The sequence below is a fragment of the Lathyrus oleraceus genome, chromosome 5, assembly GCF_024323335.1.
Source record: "Lathyrus oleraceus cultivar Zhongwan6 chromosome 5, CAAS_Psat_ZW6_1.0, whole genome shotgun sequence".
In the NCBI taxonomy this organism is placed as follows: domain Eukaryota; kingdom Viridiplantae; phylum Streptophyta; class Magnoliopsida; order Fabales; family Fabaceae; genus Lathyrus; species Lathyrus oleraceus.
In genome coordinates, this window is record NC_066583.1 from 171635889 (window position 1) to 171657956 (window position 22068).

The window sequence follows — 22068 nt, forward strand, 5'->3', positions numbered from 1 at the left end:
TCATTCCCAATTAAGTCCTTAGCTAGCATATGATTGTGAAACTCACACCTGACCGTAACCCTCCAGCCGCTTCCACTTGGCACAGATCTCAGCATAAATGAACATTTTACTTTTATAGTATAATTTCCCGCAACTATAACCTTCTTCTTGTAATTTCTTCCCCTCTCACAACCCATAATCAATTCCTCCCTCTCATCCCAATTGCGGTATTATAACGAATAGTAATAACAACAATACCATATTATTTACCAACATACTACACCCATGCCAAAATGTCATCCCAAGAGGGGAATATCTAACATTTACAATGTATACAAAATAAATTATCAATGTCTGAGATATCATATATAAGGATTGTACAATTATGTAAAAAGTAAATATTTATGTAAAACATACCACATAAGTGGTGAAAAACTTAGTAAAATCCACTTTGGAACCACAAAAAACAGGACCGCACAATTGGAGCATACTGAACTACCAAATTTTTTTGCTTATGCAAAAAATTTGGTATTCCGAACTTTCCCAAAAATCTGGTATTCAACATATTTTCCAGACTTTTCAAAATCTCCGGTATTAACAATGTCAAAAACTTTGGATATTACGGACTTTTCGAAAAAACCAGTAAAACTACAAAAGATTTTGGATGTTTCCTAAAAATCTGGTAAATATTCAAGGGATTTCCAGTTTTTTCCAAAAAAAAATGGTAAAACTTCAAGGGATTTCCAGACTTTTTGAAAAATCCGGTAAAACTGCATAATAATTTTGATATTTGCCAAAATTTCGGTAAAACTTCAACGGATTTCAGGATATTTGGAAAAAATCTGGTAAAACATCATATCAGATATTTAAATGTCCGGTAAAAATGCATAAAAAGCCAACTTCGCCGATTTTTTTTGTATCGAATATTTTAAAACAACTACCAAACATTTTGTTTCTATAAGGTTTTTACAGAGAGAATTTTTTACTGCAACGTGAAAATTTGAAAGGTAAAATAATGTGAAGGGTAAATTTGTCATTATGAAAAATTATGGGGGTGCCAGGTACAATTTAGAGGGTGGCAGGAATATTTCTCGTGATGGTGACACACCAAGTTCACCTCATCAGATTGAGTGCATCTTATAATGTTTGGAGACGATGAATAGATTTTCTGACACTAAAAAGTTAGCATTTTTAAATTCATAACTTTTTATAAAGAGTTTTAAAACTAATTAAATCTATATTTTGATTTTGTGAAGGTCGATGTACTTTTAAAAAGGAAAATGAATATGAATTTGATGGTAAATCAAGAGTATTGTTTATACTTCGGTTATTCAGTCTAGCGGTGAGGTATAATAGATATTTAAGGTTAGAAAATAATTGGTATTTGATGTTTTTTTTATGGTTTTATAGTTGAGTTTTAGAGTTTAAGTCCCTTCAATTTTCTCTTCGAGAACATGTGCCTCAGCAGACACATGCTCTTAGATCTTTTATGTCTTTGATATGACGATCCTTATTATTTTGTGGGTCATATAAGCCTTTCACTTTTCTAACAACCCTCTTTGTTGGACCTTTTCATCCACCATACGAACATGTAATTTACCAACCAGTTATGCACAATCTAAATATTCATCAATATCATCATGTATCACTCATAATAAGGGTCATGTCTAAACTTCCATCGAGAGTTCTACCGTATTGTTAAATCAACAATCTCTTAGCCTATCAAATAATATGGAGCATTAAGACTCGATACTCACGTGAATGTTAAATCTAAATCTATGTCTAGAGTTTAGCGTCTAATATATGATTATCTAGATGTAGATTCGAAGAGTAATTCTCAATAACGGTTCAAATCAATAGATAAATAAGTAAACAAGGATAACATCGATATAGATTCGTGAATAGATTATACATAATGCCATGATTAATAAAAATACATACTATAAAAGTGAACTTACATACAATCCCAACAAGAAATGGATTTAAGAAAAGAATGAAGATGAACAAACATCAACTGCAATTTCCCAATGATAGAGGCAAATCCAACTTCGGATCTTCAAGAAGCACCCTAACTTGTTGTTTTCTAAGTATATATCTCTCCTAACTAAAAAATTGTAATTGATGTAAATGAGGTTAAAAGTTCCCAAAACCATAACCTAAAAATCTGATTTAGACCAATTTATACAAAATTGGATTTTTATTGTCTCGCCTGGCAAACTCATCCTCGACCGACGAAAGTTGCTTTAAGTGGCTTCCACCAGGCTCAGACGCAACAAACAACCTTTGGAAAGTATCTACATTCGCTCGGCGACCAAGGTCTCTCCCGGCGAACTCAAGTCGTCAAACCTCGCCCGACGACCATGACACAATTTTGCCTCTTCCTAAAGTTTGGAAGGCCTCGCCCCGAGCTCGCCAACGCTCGTCCGACGAGCTCGATTCTTTTTCGCCAATGCTCGCCCGAAGAGCAAGCCTGAATATCCCATCTTAGATTTATTCCTTGTTCTTTGAATTGTGCCTTTATTATATGGTTTCTTCACACTTAGAATACAGATCAAGCACACCAAAGCCAAAATGAAAATATATAACATTCTCTAAAAAATCGGGGAAATTAATCATTGAAATCGCAAATTAGAGCTAAAAAATGCCAAGTTTTTATGTACAAAAATAGTCAAAATTTGCCCTTATCAAGCTCTCCCCAACTTAAAACTTTGTTCGTCCTCAAATAATGGTCAATCAAACCTAAAGAAACAAGAGTAACTACCAAGAAATCATGATCAATAAGTTTTTAGAAACGAAAACAAATGTATGGTTCAAATTGCAAAAGTCCAAGCAAAGTAATGCTTACCACTATAGTACAACGACACCATGATCATGAAACACATTATAAGTACAAAACACATGTCAAAAATTCTAAAGCAATACATATTGAAGAATGAATCACACCTAACACACAATTTCATCAAGGGATGAAAAACAAACATGAGGGACTTGACTCACACCCAACAATCTTGCTAACTTCTGAATCAAATTATGCATTCATCCAAAAAATTCATATTGAAAGTATAAAACATAAATCACAAGGACTTTCGAGGGTTGAAATGTGGTTTTTTTAACAAAGAAATGTCATATTTAAAGGTGATTGAAACAAAAATATTGCCTACACAAATGAGAGTGGTCAATTCTCACAATCTCAAGCATTCACAAATTCATTCACCTTTTTCTATTTTCCCAATTGTTACACAATTGCATACAACTTAGTAACACAATTTATTTGCTATTTTTTATTTTTCAAGACTTTTTCTTTCTTTTTTCTTTTTCTTTTCTTTTTCACTTTTTTCAATTTTTTCTTTTTCTTTCTCAACCTCTTAGAAACCAACATTTTCTCCCCAACTTGAATACAACCAAACAGTGTAATGTGAATGCTCTCAAAATTTATAAGGCACGGGTAAAAATTCAAACCACAATTTATGGTTGAGGGTTCAAGAAAAAAGTTCAAAATCCAATCTAAAATCAATAATGAACTAATTAGTTATGTACAAGTTCCAAAAGTTAACATCAAAATGGATCCTGACACAAGGCTCAAAGGGGGTAAGCGAATTCTCACTCACTCACAAGGTAGGCTACTTTTTGGTCAAGTGGTTGTGCTCAAAATCAAACAAAATACCTTGATCATTTTCATGCTTTCATACAATTCAACACAAATGAAAGATTAAACATAATAAAACCGAGTTAAAACAAGGATTGTTGGTATCTGGTGCATATAGTAAACAAGGGAAGTTTCCTCACCTTTGGTTATGATCTAAAGTGATTCAAACATAAACATGTATAACAAAAGAATGAATGACATGAAATTTGTATAAAGTCTAAGTTTCATATTCATGTTATGTTATAGAAATCATAAAACAAGTACCTTGAGAATGTATCCAATTTTCAGCTCATATCATTACCATACAAATGCAAGTTGAACATTCAAATTTATAATAATCACTCAATGCTTTTTCTATCCATTCAAAAACAAATTTTGAGAACAAACACAAATTTCTATACTATCTACTTGAACAAACGTTATGAAAAACAAGAATATATACAATATAAACAAGTACGGAAAACAAGTACAAAGCAAGTATATGTACAATATAGATAAGTTTATATAAAAGTATCTATACACTATACACAAATGTATAAAGCTTAAAAAAGATAGAAATTATTGCGATGCTTTTAATATCTAAACACCATTCTCCAGCAACGACGCCATTTTGTTCGACCGCGTTAAAGCAACAAGTAAAAGTAAGTACTTTGATTTTTATCGTCTCCACAGGATTTAGTGCGATATCAATGTCGTTCAAAGGTCTCTACGATTTTAAGCTTGGGTTTGCAAGGTTTATTTTAAAAGTTAAGTTATGTAAAATGAATGAATAAATAAATAAATAAAGCTTCAGAGAGATCTGAGAGCTTTAGAGGATTGGATTTCATCCACCATACGAACATATAATTTACCAACCAATTATGCAGAATCTAAACATTCATCAATATTATCACGTATCGCTCACAATAGGATTTATGTCTAAACTTTCATCGAGAGTTCTATCATATTTTTTAATCAATGATCTCTCAACCTATCAAATAATACGGAGTATTAAGACTCAATACTCACGTGAATGTTAAATCTAAATCTATGTCTAGAGTTTAGCATTTAATAAATGATTATCATAGATCTTCAAAGAGTATTTCTCAATAACGGTTCAAATCAATAGATACACAAGTAAACAAGTATAACATTGATATAGATTTGTGAATAGATTATACATAACGCCATGATTAATAAAAATACATACTATAACAGTGAACTTACATATAATCCCAACAAGAAAGGGATTTAAGAAAAGAATGAAGATGAACAAGCATCTACCACGATTTCCAACAATAGAGGCAAATCCAACTCCGGATCCCATTAAACATAAGGACAATATTCTTAAAGTATCTATAGTCGACCTTTGTTTGAAGTGGGATAATATTAAAGCATTAAGATTATTATGTATATAGATTGATGATCACATCTCATGGATCATGGATAAGAAGTTATCAAGTCTTAAACATAGGTATGAATATTAAGAGTAATATTTATATTGGATTGACCCGCTATGAGAATACTTTATAGAATGTTATGCAAAGTGTCATAAGTTATTCTCATGGTGATAGTGGTGTATACCACCCTTCGACCTGAAACCACTATGGACCCTAGATATAGAGTCGAGTGCTTTATTGCTGATTAAACGTTATTCATAATTGGATGACCATAAAGACAGTTGATGGATACTCCAGGAAGCATGTTGAGGGACATGAGTGACCTAGATAGAATTTGTCCATCCTACGTAACAAGATAAATGTCTAAGGGCCCAATATTGAATTGGACAAGGATGACACGGTCTATGCCTTGTGTTCAATATAGACATAAGGGCAAAAGGGTAATTATATATACAATTATTATCACAAAAAGGAATTTGTCATATCACATGATATTTTCGTGCCTTGGGTAGCATTGATGTGTTGCTAGATACCGCTCATTATTTATTATGTTAAATACGTGATTTAATATAATTGCCAATGTCGCGAAAACCTACAGGATCACACACAAAAGGACGAATTGATGAGAGATAGAGTAAATAAGGAACACTTTAAGGTATGGTGCACTTAAGTGAATTGTGGAACATCGTAAGGTACGACGCCCTTAAGTAGAATACGAAATATGGTAAGGTACCACGCACTTAAGTGATTTTTTGGTATACCATAAGATATGGGCCACATACACTTAAGTGGACTTTTTAGCTTGCAGCCCATATAAGTGACTCTATAAATAGAATCCTTGTGCAGAAGCATTTCATTAGATAAAATTCCGTTTCTCTCTCTCTCTCCCTCTTCATTTATAGCATCTAGCATTGAGACTGAAGGAATTCGTTCGTGTGGATTGAGTAGAGCCATTGTCACCATTCAACGTTTGTGATCACTCCTTAAATCTGCATCAAGAGTCGCCACAAGAGGTAACGATTTCTATCACTGGTCATGCCCATTCGTAAGGATCACTAAAGGAGAAAATTTTAATTTCCGCTGCGTTTTGGATCGCCATTCTCCTTCAGGATCTTCAAGAAGCACCCTCACTTGTTGTTTTCTAAGCATCTATCTATCCTAACTGAAAAATGGTCGCTGATGGAAATGGGGTTAACAATTCCCAAAACCATAACCTAAAAATATGATTTGGACATATTTATACAAAATTGGATTTTTAATGTCTCGCCCGGCGAACTCATCTTTGCACGGAGAAAGTTGATTTAAGTGCCTTCCACCTATCTCAAACAAAACAAATAACCTTTGAAAAATATCTACATTCTCCCGTCGAACAAGGTCTCTACCGACGAACTCAAGTTTTCTAAACCTCGCCCAACAACAATGACACAATTTTTACTTTTCCCAAAGTCTGGAAGGCCTAACCCTGAGCTTGCCAACGCTCGACCGGTGGAAGCCTGAACATCGCATATTGGCTTTGTTCCTTGTTCTTTGAATTGTGCCTTTATTATTTGGTTTCTTGTATACTTAACACATACATAAAGGATACCAACTCCAAATTCAAAATATATAACATTCTATAAAAAAATTGGAGAAATTAATCATTGAAATCGCAAATTAGAGGTAAAAAATGTCAAGTTTTTATTTACAAAAATAGTCAAAATTTGCACTTATCAAACTCTCCCCAACTTAAGACTTTATTTCTCTTCAAACAATGGTCAATTAAACCTAAAGACACAAGTGCAACTACCAAGAAATCATGATCAACAAGTTTTCTATAAACGAAAACAAATGTATGGTTCAAATTGCAAAAGTCCAAGCAAAGTAATTCTTACCATTATACTACAACAACACCATGACCATGAAACAAATTTTAAGCATAAATCACATGTCAAAAATTCTAAGGCAATACATATTTAAGAATGTATCACACCTTACACACAAAATTATCAAGGGGTGAAAAATAGACATGAGGGACTTGACTCACACCTAACAATCTTGCTAACATCTATATCAAATTATGCGTTCATCCAAAAAATTCATATTGAAAGTATAAAACACAAATCACAAGGACTTTCAAGGGTTTTAATGTGGCTTAATTAACAAAGAAAGGTCATATCTAAAGGTAATTGAAACAAAAATATTGCATAAACAAATGAGAGTGATCAATCCTCATAATCTCAAGCATTCATAAATTCATTCACATTTTTCTCTTTTCCCAATGGTTACACCATCACACGCAACTTATTATCACACTTTATTTTATTTTATTTTCTCTTTTTCAAGGCTTTTTATATTTTTTTTCTTTTATTTTTCAAAATTTTCTTTTTCTTTCTCAACCTCTTAGCAACCAAAATTTTCTCTCCAACTTAAATACAATCAAACATTGTAATGTGAATACTCCCAAACTTTCTAAGGCACGTGTAAAAATTCAAACCGTAATTTATGGTTGAGGGTTCAATAAAAAAAGCTCAAAATTCAATCTAAAGTCAACAATGAACTAATTAGTTATATACAAGTTCCAAAAGATAATATCAAAATGGATCCTGACATAAGATTCAAATGGGGTAAGCAAATTCTCACTCACTCACAAGGTATGATACTTTTTGTCAAGTGGTTGTGCTTAAAATAAAATAAAATGCCTTGACCGGGCAGCGGAGCCCCCGACTAACTCTGCATAGTGTGATCAATCGCCGAAAAATTTAATTTGGTTTATTTAATTAATAGAATTTAAATCAATCGCCGAAATATAATTAATTAATTCTTTTCTCATCCCATCACTCTATTTATTGCAAACATCTTTTATACCAAAAACACATACACACATAAAAAAAGGGCTCCCTAGGAGTACCTAGGACACTTTGGGTGCTAACACCTTCCCTCTGTGTAACCAACCCCTTACCTGTAATCTCTGGCATTTTATTAGTTTTGATTTGAAAACTTCTTATCTTCGGGTTTTGTTCGTACTTTTCCCTTTTTCTTTGGAAACAATAAAAGCACAGTGGCAACTCTGGTTTTATTGACGTTAAGTTTATTCATAGCTTAATGGTCATGAATTTACCGCTACAGGAGCCTCTGTAGGTCAACATGTGCTCAAGATGATTGGGTATGTGGAGAACCTTGAGAGGTTTGGTTTTCCTCTTGGAAAGGAACTTGCAACTGATTTGATCTTGCAATCGTTGCCAGATAGCTTCAGTCAATTTGTCCTTAATTTTAACATGAATCATATGGACAAAACTCTTCATGAACTGTTAGGCATGTTAAGAACTATTGAGCAGAATCTGAAGTCAAAAGGGTAGTCCATTATGATGATCAGAAATGGAAAGAGACAGAACTAAAGGCCCACCAAGCAGAGGGAAAGGCAAGGAACTTGCCAAATCCAAACCCACTGCTCCTGCTTTGAAGCCTAGTGGAGGCATAAAAAAGGAAGGCACCTGCTTCCATTGCGGTAAGACCAGACACTAGAAGAGAAACTGCCCAAAGTACCTGGAAGATAAGAAGAATGGAGTAGAGACTTCAACTTCAGGTATTTTTTTTATTGAAATTAATCTATCTAGTTCTGCATCATGGGTATTAGATATTGGATGCAGTTCTCACATCTGTACCAATGTGCAGGGGCTAAAAAGGAGTACAAATTTGGCAAAAGGTGAAGTTGACCTACGAGTTGGTAATGGAGCAAAGGTTGTTGCTTTAGCCGTAGGAACTTATGTATTGACTTTATCTAGTGATTTAATATTTCAGTTAGAGAACTGTTATTATGTACCTGTAATTAGCAGGAATATTATTTTTGTTTCTTGCTTGGACAAGTTTGGTTTTTCATTCATAATAAAGAACAATTGTTGCTCCATTTATTTGAATGATATATTCTATGCTACTGCACAAATGAACAATGGACTATATGTACTTGATCTTGAAATGCTTATTTATAACATTAATACTAAAATGATGAAACCTAATGAGTTAAATCCAACTTACCTTTAACATTGTCGATTAGGCCACATAAATGAGAAACGCATTTCCAAAAATCCATAAAGATGGACTCTTGGACTCTTTTGATTATGAATAATATGAGACATACTGATCTTGTTTAATTGGAAATATGATAAAGTCTCATTCATAGGAAAAGGTGAAAGAGCTGATGATCTTTTGGCCCTCATACATACTGATGTATGTGGAGCACTGAACATACCTACCAGAGGAGGTTTTCATTACTTCATCATATTTATTGATGATTTCAGTAGATATGGTTATTTGTATTTAATGAAACACAAACCAGGGCCCTTTGAAAAGTTCAAGGAATTTAAGAATGAAGTGCAAAACCAACTAGGTAAGAATATTAAAACTCTTCGATCAGATTGAGGTGGTGAATATTTAAGCCTAGAATTTGGTGACCATCTAAAAGAGTGTGGGATTCTATCCCAACTTACTCCTCCTAGAAAACCCCAATGGAACATTATATATGAGATAAGAAATTGAACCTTGTTAGACCTTGTTAGAAATCGAACCTTGGGGACATGCACTATTGACAACAACTTACACATTCAACCGTGTTCTATCCAAAAAGGTTGAGAAGACACCATATGAGATATGGAGTGGTAAAAACCACATATGTCTTATATGAAGATCCGGGGTTGCGAAGTTTATGTGAAATGACAAATTTCAACTAAGCTTGAGCCCAAATATGACAAATTCTTATTTGTGGGGTATCCTAAAGAAGCAAGAGGGTAATACTTCTACAATCCTTCTGAGGGCAAAGTGTTTGTCGCTCGAACTGGAGTCTTCCTAGAAACGGGTTTTATTTCCAAAAGAATCAGTATGAGGAAAGTAGAGCTTGAAGAAATTCAAGAATCACAAAGCATTGATACACCTATGGAGGAATTAGAGCAGGAAACATAAGTAGTTATGGAAGAGCAACTTGCTCAAGTAGAACAAGACCAGCGTAGGTCAAGCAGGATACATCATCTACCTGAGAGATATGGATATCTCATAACTGATCAAGGTGATGTATTACTCATGGATCAATATGAGCCCGTGACCTACCAAGAGGCCATAACTGGTCCTGAGAATGAGAAGTGGCTAAAAGCCATGAGATCTAAAATGGATTCCATGTACACAAACTAGGTTTGCACCTTGGTAGAGCCTCCTGTAGGAGTTAACCCTATAGGATGCAAGTGGGTTTTCAAAAAGAAGGCTGACATGGATGGTAAGGTACATACCTATAAGGCAAGACTGGTTGCAAAAGGATATAAACAAATTCATGGGGTTGACTATGATGAAACCTTTTCACCAGTTACAATGCTTAAATTTGTTCGGATTTTACTTGCTATTGTTGCATATCATGATTATGAAATATGGCAGATGGATGTCAAAACTGCTTTCCTTAATGGGAATCTTCTTGAGGATGTGTACATGGCACAACCTGAAGGATTTGACATACCAGAAGAAGCCCAAAAGATATGAAAGTTACAGAGATCAATCTATGGATTGAAGCAAGCTTCCAGAAGCTGGAATCTTCATTTTGATGAAACAGTAAAACAATATAGATTCATCAAGAATGAAGATGAGCCTTGTGTCTATAAGAAGGTTAGTGGGAGCATGATCCTCTTCCTGGTATTATATGTAGATGACATATTACTCATTGGAAACGATGTCCTTACTCTGCAACAAGTAAAGACTTGGTTGGGGAAATACTTTTCTATGAAGGACCTAGGTGAAGCAACCTATATATTAGGAACTAGAATCTATAGATATAGATCAAAAAAATTGCTTGGCCTAAGTCAGAGTACATACATAGACAAAGTGTTGAGACGCTTTAATATGCATGATTCCAAGAAAGGATTAATATTTATGCAACATGGCATGTGTCTATCAAAAACACAATCCCCTTTAACTAAGGAAGAAAGGGACCGCATGAACAAGATTCCATATGCATCTGCAATAGGATCTATCATGTATGCCATGTTATGTACTCGACCAGATGTCTCGTATGCTGTAAGTGCAACAAGTAGGTACCAATCTAATCCCAGTGATGCTCATTGGGTACCTGTCAAGAATATCCTTAAGTATTTGAAAAGGACTAAGGACTCATTCTTGATATATGGAGGTCAGGAAGATCTTGTTGTAATTGGATACACCGATGCTAGCTTCCAAACAGATAAGGATGACTTTAGATTGCAATCTGGTCATGTGTTCTGCTTAAATGGTGGCGCTAAGAGTTGGAAAAGTTCAAAGCAAGATACAATTGTTGATTCTACAACTGAGGCCGAGTATGTTGTTGCCTCAAGTGCAACAAAGGAAGTTATTTGGATCAAAAAGTTCATTAGTGAACTTGGCATAGTTCCTAGGATTGTAGATCTCATTGATCTCTATTGTGATAACAACGGTGCTATCGCACAAGCTAAGGAGCCTAGATCTCACCCAACGATCCAAACATATACTTAGGCATTATCACCTCATTCGAGAGATAATCGATAGAGGAGATATGAAAATATGCAGAGTACCTACACTTGATAATATTGCTGACCCACTGACAAAGCCTCTTGCGCAGCAGAAGCATGATGGCCATACTAGATCTATGGGTATTAGGGGTATGCATGATTGGCTTTAGTGCTAGTGGGAGATTGTTGGTGTAAGCCCTAAAGGCCAATACTTTTGGTACTTGTATCGAATTATTTATTAATAATAAAAGGCTTTTTTCTGTATTATGTTTGTTTAATAAAGTCCCTAGAATAGCTAGTCCTTTTAATGTATCAAGTGTGGCTTAATCATGAGATCCCATTAAACATAAGAACATTATTCTTAAGTATCCATAGTCGACCTTTGTTGTGAAGTGGGATAACATTAAAGCATTAAGAATATTATGTATATCGGTTGATGATCGCATCTCATGGATCATGGATAAGGAGTTATCAAGTCTTAAACATAAGTATGAATATTAGGAGTAATATTTATACTGGATTGACCTGCTATGAGAATACTATATAAAATGTTATGCAAAGTTTCATAAGTTATTCTCATGGTGATAGTGGTGTATACCACCCTTCGATCTGAAACCACTATGGACCTTAGATGTAGAGTCGAGTGCTTTATTGTTAATCAAACATTGTCCGTAACTGGATGAACATAGACACAGTTGATGGGTACTCCACGAAGCATGCTGAGGGACATAAGTGACCTAGATGGAATTTGTCCATCCTGCGTAATAAGATAAATGTCTAAGAGCCCAATATTAAATAGGACAAGGATGACACGGTTTATGCCTTGTGCTTAATATAGACATAAGGGCAAGAGGGTAATTGTACACACAAGTATTATCACAAAAAGGGATTTATCAGATCACATGATATTTTTGTGCCTTGCATAGCAATGATGTGTTGCTAGATACGACTCATTGTTTATCATGTTAAATATGTGATTTAATATAATTACCAATGTCGTGAAAACCTACAAGGTCACACACAAAAGAACGGATTGATAAAAGATAAAGTAAATAAGGAACACCAAAAGGTATGGTGCACTTAAGTGAATTATGGAACATCGTAAGGTACGATGCACTTAAGTAGAATACGAAATGTGGTAAGGTGCCATGCGCTTAAGTGATTTTTGGGTATACCATAAGATATGGGCCACATACACTTAAGTGAGATTTTTAGCTTCTAGCCCATACAAGAGGCTCTATAAATAGAACCCTTATGTAGAAGCACTTCATTAAATGAAATTCCGTTTCTCTCTCTCTCTCTCTCTCTCTCTCTCTCTCTCTCTCTCTCTCTCTCTCTCTCTCTCTCACACACACACACACACACACACACACACACACACACACACACACACTCAAAGCCTTCATTTGTAGTAGCTAGCACTGAGAATGAAAGAATATGTTCGTGTGGACTGAGTAGAGGCGTTGTCACTATTCAACGTTCGTGATCACTCCTTAGATCTGCATCAAAGGTTTCAATCGCCACAAGAGGTAACTATTTTTATCACTGATCATGCCCATTCGTAAGGATCACTAAAGGAGAAAAACTTAATTTCCGCTGTGTTTTGGATCGCCATTCTCCTTCAGGATCTTCAAGAAGCACCCTCACTTGTTAAGTATATATCTCTCCTAACTAAAAAATGGTCGCTGATGGAAATGGGGTTAACAGTTCCTAAAACCATAACCTAAAAATCTGATTTGGACATATTTATACAAAATTGGATTTTTCATGTCTCGCCCGGCGAACTCATCTTCGCCCGGAGAAAGTTGCTTTAAGTGCCTTCCACCTAACTCAAACGCAGCAAACAACCTTCGAAAAATATCTACATTTTGTCGTCGAACAAGGCCTCTACTGGCGACCTCAAGTTTTCCAAACCTCACTCGATAACCATGATGCAGTTTTGCCTCTGCCCAAAGTCTGGAAGGCCTAACCCCGAGCTTGCCAACGCTCGACTGGTGAGCTTGTTTCCTCTTTGCCAATGCTCACCCAGCGTGCAAGCCTGAACATCGCATATTGGCTTTGTTCCTTGTTCTTTGAAGTGTGCCTTTATTATTTGGTTTCTTGCACACTTAGCATACACATCAAGGATACCAAAGCCAAATTCAAAATATATAACATTCTATAAAAAAATTGGGGAAATTAATCACTGAAATCGCAAATTAGAGGTAAAAAATGTCAAGTTTTTATTTACAAAAATAGTCAAAACTTGCACTTATCAAACTCTCCCCAACTTAATACTTTATTTCTCCTCAAACAATGGTCAATCAAACCTAAAGAAACAGGAGAAACTACCAATAAATCATGATCAATAAGTTTTTATAAACGAAAACAAATGTATGGTTCAAATTGCAAAAGTCCAAGCAAAGTAATTCTTACCATTATACTACAACGACACCATGATCATGAAACAAATTCTAAGCACAAATCACATGTAAAAAAATCTAAGGCATTACATATTTAAGAATGAATCACACCTTACACATAAATTCACCAAGGGGTGAAAAATAAACATGAGGAACTTGACTCACACCTAATAATCTTTCTAACATCTAAATCAACTTATGCATTCATCCAAAAATTTCATATTAAAAGTATAAAACACAAATCACAAGGACTTTCAAGGTTTTTAATGTGGCTTGGTTAATAAAGAAATGTCATATCTTAAGGTAATTGAAACAAAAATATTGCATAAAAAATGAGAGTGATCAATTCTCACAATCTCAAGCATTCATAAATTTGTTCACATTTTTTTCTTTTCCCAATTGTTACACCATTGCACACAACTTATTAGCATAATTTTTTTTCTTTTTCAAGGCTTTTTATTTTTGTTTTATTTTTATTTTATTTTTCACATTATTCTTTTTCTTTCTCAACCTCTTGGCAACCAACATTTTCTCTCCAACTTGAATACAACCAAACATTGTAATGTGAATGCTCCCAAACTTTCTAAGGCACGGGTAAAAATTCAAACCATAATTTATGGTTGAGGGTTCAATAAAAAAAGTTCAAAATCCAATCTAAAATCAACAATGAACTAATTAGTTATATACAAGTTCCAAAAGTTAATATCAAAATGGATCCTGACACAAGGCTCAAATGGGGTAAGCAAATTCTCACTCACTCACAAGGTAGGCTACTTTTTGATCAAGTGGTTGTGCTTAAAATCAAACAAAATGCCTTGATCATTTTAATTCTTTCATACAATTGAACACAAATGAAACATTAAACATAATAAAACCGATTTAAAACAATGATTGTTGGTATCCGGTGCATATAGTAAACAATGGAAGTTTCATCACCTTTGGTTATAATCTAAAGTGATTCAAACATATACATGTAAAGAAAAAGCATGAATGGCATGAAATTTGTATAAAACCTAAGTTTGATATTCATGTTATGTTTATAAAGCATTAAACATGTACCTTGACAATGTATCAAATTTTTAGCTCATATCATTACCATACAAATGCAAGTTGAAACATTAAAACTTAGAATAATCACTCAATGCTTTTTCAAGCCATTCAAAAACAAAATTTAAGAACAAACACATAAACTTATATATTATCTACTTGAACAAACGTTATGAAAAACAAGAATCTATACAATATAAACAAGTATGGCAAACAAGTACAAAACAAGTATCTATACAATATAGACAAGTTTATATAAAAGTATATATAAAAGTATCTATACACTATACACAAATGTATAAAGCTTAAAAAAGATAGAAACTATTGTGATGCTTTCAATATCTAAACACCAATCCTCGACAACGACGCCATTTTGTTCATTGTAGTAAAGCAGCAAACAAAAGTAAGTATTTTGATTTTTATCATCTCCACATGGATTTGTGTGATATCAATGTCGTTCAACGGTCTATATGATTTTAAGCTTGGGTTTGCAAGGTTTATTTTAAAAGCTAACCTATGTAAAATGAATGAATAAATAAATAAATAAAGCTTTAGAGGTATTTGAGAGCTTTAAAGGATTGGATTCCATCCATCATACGAACATGTAATTTACCAACCAGTTATGCACAATATAAACATTCATCAATATAATCACGTATCGCTCACAACAGGGTTCATATCTAAACTTTCGTCGAGAGTTCTACCATATTATTTAATCGATGATCTCTCAACCTATCAAACAATATGGAGCATCAAGACTCGATACTCACGTGAATGTTAAATATAAATCTATGTCTAGAGTTTAGCGTTTAACAAATGATTATACTAAATCTAGATTCGAAGAGTATTACTCAATAACAGTTCAAATCAATAGATAAACAAGTAAACGAGGATAACATCGATATAAGTTCATGAATAGGTTATACATAATACCATGATTAATAAAAATACATACTATAAAAGTGAACTTAAATACAATCCCAACAAGAAAGAGATTTAAGAAAAGAATGAAGATGAACAAACATCCACCATGATTTCCAACAATAGAGGAAAATCTAACTCCGGATCTTCAAGAAGCACCCTCACTTGTTGTTTTCTAAGTATCTATCTCTCCTAACTAAAAAGTGGTGGTTGATGGTGAAGCTAGCAGAAATATACCCAAACACTTCGCATACTCGAACATACAACAGAGTTTCCATCAAAATTTATTTATTCTCAAAGGAAAGGAAAAACATCGATAAAACCCGGGGGAAGAGAATATGGGTAAGGAAGTCGGTTATGCAATGGGAATGTATCATTACCCCTAACATCTGGTGTACTCAACGGGAACCACTTTGATTGTTCTTGCTCGAATTGGTGTTATATCTAAGGTTTACTCACGAAAGAAAGGAAAAGAAAAAGAATAGATAAAGTGCTCAGTGAGGATTATGGCCCTCATGCCTACGTATCCATATAGTGCAATAAGTAATTCGGAGCTCCGTAGTTCATAGATCTAATGATGATAGGTGAAAATAAATTGTGATAAAGATATGGTCTGAACCAAAGGATTGCGTTGTTTGAACTCCAAAAAGGGATGAAATCTGAACCCAAGAGTAAAACTGGCGTGACTAAGATGTGGAGGAAACTAGGTATACCCAGTTTATTGTCATCACCGAAAAGAATGAATTAAGTGTTTGGTTTTATAGCACAAACATCTCTTGGTTCACAAGCTGACACAAGATGAAACTCAAAGAGATAGTTTATTTGGCTCAAATATAACAGGTATATCACATGAAGTGAATGAAGGTAGAATATGAATTCATCATGGAGATGAATGGGATGATAGAGAAATAACCAAAGTTCAAGAAATGAGGTATTTGGTGAAAGTGACTGAGGGGTATAATTTGAAACCAAAGGTACTAGTGTATTGGAATCTATATGAGGAATGGAATTTGTACCATAGATGGAAACATGCATATTGGTCAAAAAAGAAGGAATAAAATGTTTGTCGACCACACAAACAACTCTTGGTACAAACGCTAACTTCTTACTAAGCGTCCTAAAAGGGTATATATGAAATTCCAAGGAAATTATTTGGTTTCAAAGAAATAGTGTGTCACTGGGGTGAATGGTAATGATTGAAGGTAGATAATGGTTCATGAAAGATATGGATGGTGCCCTAAGGCATAAAGAAAAATTAGGAATGTGCTTGCCAAGGATTCGCATCCTCGTGCCTACGTATTCTCATCGTGCAATGAGAAAGTCATAACATTCGTAGTTCGTGGAACCCTGAAAACAAAGGATGAAACAAAGAAGTGTTTGTCTATGCAACAAGGACTGACAAGACAAACACAACTAAAAGGGTATAAGTGAAGTGATGAATAATATAACTTGTATCAAAAGACAATGGTAGCATGGAAAACCCATAAAGATAGATGAACTCAGAAGCGAAGAGTAAAGGCATATTGGCCAAAAATAAGGAATAAAGTGTTTGGTTTAATAGCCAAACATCTCTTGGTTCACAAGGTGGACTACCGATTAAATTGTCCTAAAAGGATATGTATAGGGCTCACAAGGAAGTGTTGTTTGGTACAAGGAACAATATATCACTGTAGGGTACAAACAATTTGAAATCAAAGAAGAATGATATATTGGACCCATGAAGGAATAAACTCTGAACCAAAGAGTAAAGGCATATTGGCCAAAAAAGAAGGAATGAAGTGTTTGATATCAAGGCAAACATCTCTTGGTTCACAAGGTGGACTTTGATTAGGTTGTCCTAAAAGGATGTGCATGGACATCAAGGAAAATGATATTTGATCTCAAAAAGATGGTATTGATTGATGAATTAAGAATGGAGGATTAATAAATAGGGTAGAAATAAATAAGGTAGCTCATGGAGAATCTGAATCCTCATGCCTACGTATTCTTATCATGCAATGAAAAAGTCAGAGCTTTCGTAGTTCATCCTACTACGCAAGAAAGAGAGATAGGTTTGGTGGGGGATAATAAATAGGGTATCTTGCGGAGAATATGAATCCTCGTGCCTACGTATTCTCACTGCGCAATAAGAAAGTCAGAGCTTTCGTAGTTCAACCCACTATGACTGAAACAAAGACAACAAGAGATTGAGGCAACAGGTATGATGTATGATAATGGAAGATAAATACTTGGCATGTGATTCTCATAATAACATTCAAGTTGTTGAAGAAGAATCTTTGGTGCTCCTTCTGATGGTGAAGACCTTATCAATCATTCGATTCGAATTGCATTAAAGTCTATAGACAAAGGTGAATACATTGAGTAACTGGGTCATCCATTCTGTACCCAAGGATAGCCTAGACAAGGATAAGAATTATACACTCTTATCATTCTTTGTTACTTAAGGTTCAGGGCATACAACTTGAATCCTGATTGATAAGTTGTTGGTGGAGACCTCTAATTGTTGCATTGTTGCTTTGAAGGGAGACTTGACAATCATGTGATTTGAATTGTTCTAAAGTTTATGAATAGAGGTGAGTACGATGAGAAATTGAGTCATTCGTCTCGTACCCAAAGATATTCATAATGAGTTAATGGAATTCTCCACTATCATTCATTCCATATTTCTTAAGACTCCCCACACAATTTTAATCTTGACTGACAAGCTCTTGAAGAACCACCTTTGATGTGTCTTGTATAATCCACTACTTGATTTGTCTGGGATGCCTTGCATGAAAGTCTGGACTTTAGGCCTTGAGATCCACAACTTACAAAAATAGTCTTATCAAGTGATTAAGAGGCTTTTGATTACTTGACTAGACTGTGGGATTATACATGAATCAAAGGATTTAGTTGATCAAAATTTCTTTTGATCAACTTTAATCAAAGGGTTTGAGTTAATTTGAAATCTATGGTTAACCTAATCTAAAGGTTAATAATGTGTACAAGTTCTAACTAGGGCATCATGACACAATTAGGATCACATTAACAATCTACTTAATAGCCCATGACAAACAATGATAAAAAAGATCAATTAATCTAAATCTAAACCCTAATCTAAGGGAGCATGTCATTGGTCGAAAGAAAAATTAATCACAAAATTGAATCAAAGTTTATACACGAATCAAATTGATTAAAAAATCAATTAAGAACAAATAAAATTCTACCTGATTTAAATTCTACAAATCTAATTAAATCTAACTTCCTAAAATTTCTAATAAAAAACAAATTATAATCCAATTCTATATTAATTCCTAAAACCTATTAATCCTAAAATCTAACTAATTTCTAAAATCTAAAATCTAATTAATTTCTAAAATCTATTAATCCTAAAATCTAATTAATTTCTAATTAAGCTAATTAATTCCTAACTAATTAGAAAATAATTAACAAACAAAAACATGTAAAGAAAAACAGAAAATGGGCTTTTGCGGAAATGGGGTTGCAGGCCCGCGTGGAGACGGTGCCAGAAAAAAATAGTTGGGCCTTAGGCCTAACAGAATCCAGCTCCAAAGAGAAATCTGTTTCAAGGCCAAGAGGGGGGTGTAAGCCCGCTCAGGGGTGAAGGAATAAATGTTTTGGGCCCTAGGCCAAAACAGCTAAGGGTTGAAGAAACCACTCAGGCGCAAGCTGAAGAAGTGAGCCTTCGTTCTCACTCGGCACAAGCTGCAACAGAAAAAACTCATTCGAAAAAAAGCCAAAACATGGAAGCAAAGCTCTCCGCTTCGACGTCCCTTCCTCTTCGGCGCTTGTGTCTGTGCCGTTTCAAGGAGACCGTTCGTGTCCATGCCTGTTCAAGAAGCGAATCAAACTCAACCATGTATTTGCATTTTGGAATTCATAAATTGCGTTTTGGAAGAGTTCTTCATCGCGATTCAGAAGAATCAGCATCGTGACTTCGTGTTTGTTCTTCGCTCAGGACTCACGTTCATGGCATCAGATTCTGGTGTTCATCATCACCGTGTTTCAGATTGCATCACGTCTTCAGAATCTTCGCTCGCGTTTCAAGCTTCAGCATCATCATCCCAACAACGTCGCGTTCGTTTCAACATTCTTCACAGCTTCAACAAAATGTCCTCAATCGAATTCAATCGTTGTCTTCACCAATCCGGAGTTACAACATCCATATCAATAATCAAATTGCAACATCAAAGAGAGTTCGTGGATCGTGTTCAACCTTATATATTCTCCCTCAAATGAATCTCCAAAATCAACACTCGATTTCATCTATCACTGCGCACGCGAAATCAAACAGAACAAAATCAAAATCAAGAAAACTTAACGGATTTGAAGCTTCAATCCCAAACAGGTATTTAATCCCTTCTTCTTTTCCCTGATTCAATCCCTTCTTCTTCTTCAATCCTTCTTGGAACTGCTTTTGTTTCTGCATTGCGAATTGTGAGGATTGATGCGTTTTCGTTGCTTCAGATTGTTGCTATATGTATGTGTTGTGTGGGTGAATTGCTCTGGTATGCTTCTGCTCGATGAAGAAGAGTTGTGTATGAGATAATTTAGATAATTTTTCCTGTGATTGAATGAAGAATCGAGAGTGAAGAGTGAAAGTTGCAGAATGATGATGATGAACCATCCCCCAATTCTGAAGCGTGTGAGGTATTATATAGGACTGAAAAAATTTGTTGGAAATTTACATGAAATTCAACTTCAAATGTAGTAGTTTGTTGTACATAAGATAGTTAGTTGGAATCAAATTCAAATGAAATGCCAAATTCAATTCATTTTCTCTTTTGAAATGCACATTCTGTTAGTTATATCAGTGTTCTATGAATATTAAAGGAAATTCTGTTATAGGTTTTAGGAGTTAGTTGTTAGTTAGCAGAGTTTGAATGCATTTGGATCTTCTGTCAAATTGAGTTAGTTGTGTATATTTCTGTTAGTGTTCACTTGAACTCAGCTCGAGGTTTTTAACATTCCACATTCCATTGAATTAATGCCCACATATTCTGAAATTGGATAGTCGTTACATGTTAGACATAATTTAAAGAACCCGTTGTTTGATACCCTGTTATGGCAGCAAAACAGTCGTTGGTTTTGCACTTGCTGAAATTAATTTCTGATAGAGTTGTTAATGCCATAAATTGTTTAGGCTAGCATGTTATCTTGGGTAACAACTGTATTAGTGTGTTCTACTTGTTGATGTTGGATGAAAAAGAATTGAAAATAATTACTGCTAATGGCATGCTGACTTTGTGCGAGTTAACCAATGTGTTTGTGATATTGTAGGTTGAAAATCTAACTCGAGCCATGAACATGGAGCTATGTATATGGGTTTCACTTGAAGAAAATGGCCATGGGAAATTGTGGTTGAAAATTGGACGGTTTCGTGGATTTGAATCATATGAAGTCTTGGTTATGAATTGGTAGATTAGGAATTGGAATTAGGTCTTATTGTAAGATGTAATGGATGTATTTGTTTGAAATTGTGATGTATAATTTTGTTTAATGGTTGTAATATAAATTGAAATTGAATGAAGGATTATGGTTGAATTTGGATCAATGGTTGAATGTTGCTTCGAGGATGGATTCAGGATGACTGTTGGAACTGTCTTTTGACTTTGGAATTGGATTAATTGGCTTATCTATAACATATTGGAATTGGAATGTTGAATTTATGGTTGAAATTTGAATGAAGATGTAAATGGTTATGGTTTGCGTCTTGTAATGTAATGAATCAAGTTTTGTGAAAATGGACATGGTTTAAAATGAACCATGGTGTGTAATTTGAAATGGATATGGTAATGAACACGGATTAAAGATGAATCGAGGATCATGATTGGTTACATGAACCATGTGGTTTTAATATGGTTTGAAAATGTACATGAACAAAGTGAACAAAAATGAAGATTACTTTGTTTAAAATATGTCACAGATTAAATTGAAACTGACTTAGGTGGTTAACAGACAACAAGAACAAGATCAATGTGATTGAGGGATGGAAATATGGTAAGTTGACTTTGGTCAGCTGGTTGAACAAAAAGTCAACAGTTGACCAAAATTCAATTGATGTAAAAAGATGATGAAATAGACTTCTCTTATTAGAATGCATGTTCAAATGGAACCATGAACCAATTGAAACCAATGTCTTAGATGAATGATAGTGAAAACTAATGATCATGTCATGGCTTGACCAAGATGATGAAGTGACTTAGATCAAATGAGACCAA

At 34.4% G+C, this 22068-nt stretch overlaps 1 protein-coding gene across 2 annotated transcripts; it reads left to right on the plus strand.

Moving 5' to 3' along the window:
- The first annotated feature begins 19411 nt into the window (after nt 1-19411).
- LOC127081169 (uncharacterized) lies at nt 19412-21664 on the plus strand. Of its 2 annotated transcripts, none has more exons than XM_051021450.1 (3): nt 19412-19706; nt 19806-20195; nt 21128-21664. In XM_051021450.1, the coding sequence occupies exons 1-3, from the start codon at nt 19591-19593 to the stop codon at nt 21138-21140; spliced, it is 519 nt and encodes a 172-aa protein (XP_050877407.1). In that variant the 5' UTR covers nt 19412-19590; the 3' UTR covers nt 21141-21664. The 2 variants fall into 2 exon arrangements, 1 of the variants encoding a protein (XP_050877407.1); XR_007788063.1 differs by adding an exon at nt 20315-20497 and having other exon boundaries at nt 19415-20195.
- Nucleotides 21665-22068: the final 404 nt, after the last annotated feature.

Bases quoted from the DNA above. Each gene is read 5' to 3' on its own strand.
- LOC127081169 (XM_051021450.1), top strand. From the start codon at position 19,591: ATGGAAGCAAAGCTCTCCGCTTCGACGTCCCTTCCTCTTCGGCGCTTG. The intron at 19,707-19,805 runs GTATTTGCATTT...TTCTTCGCTCAG, and splicing joins AGCGAATCAAACTCAACCAT to GACTCACGTTCATGGCATCA.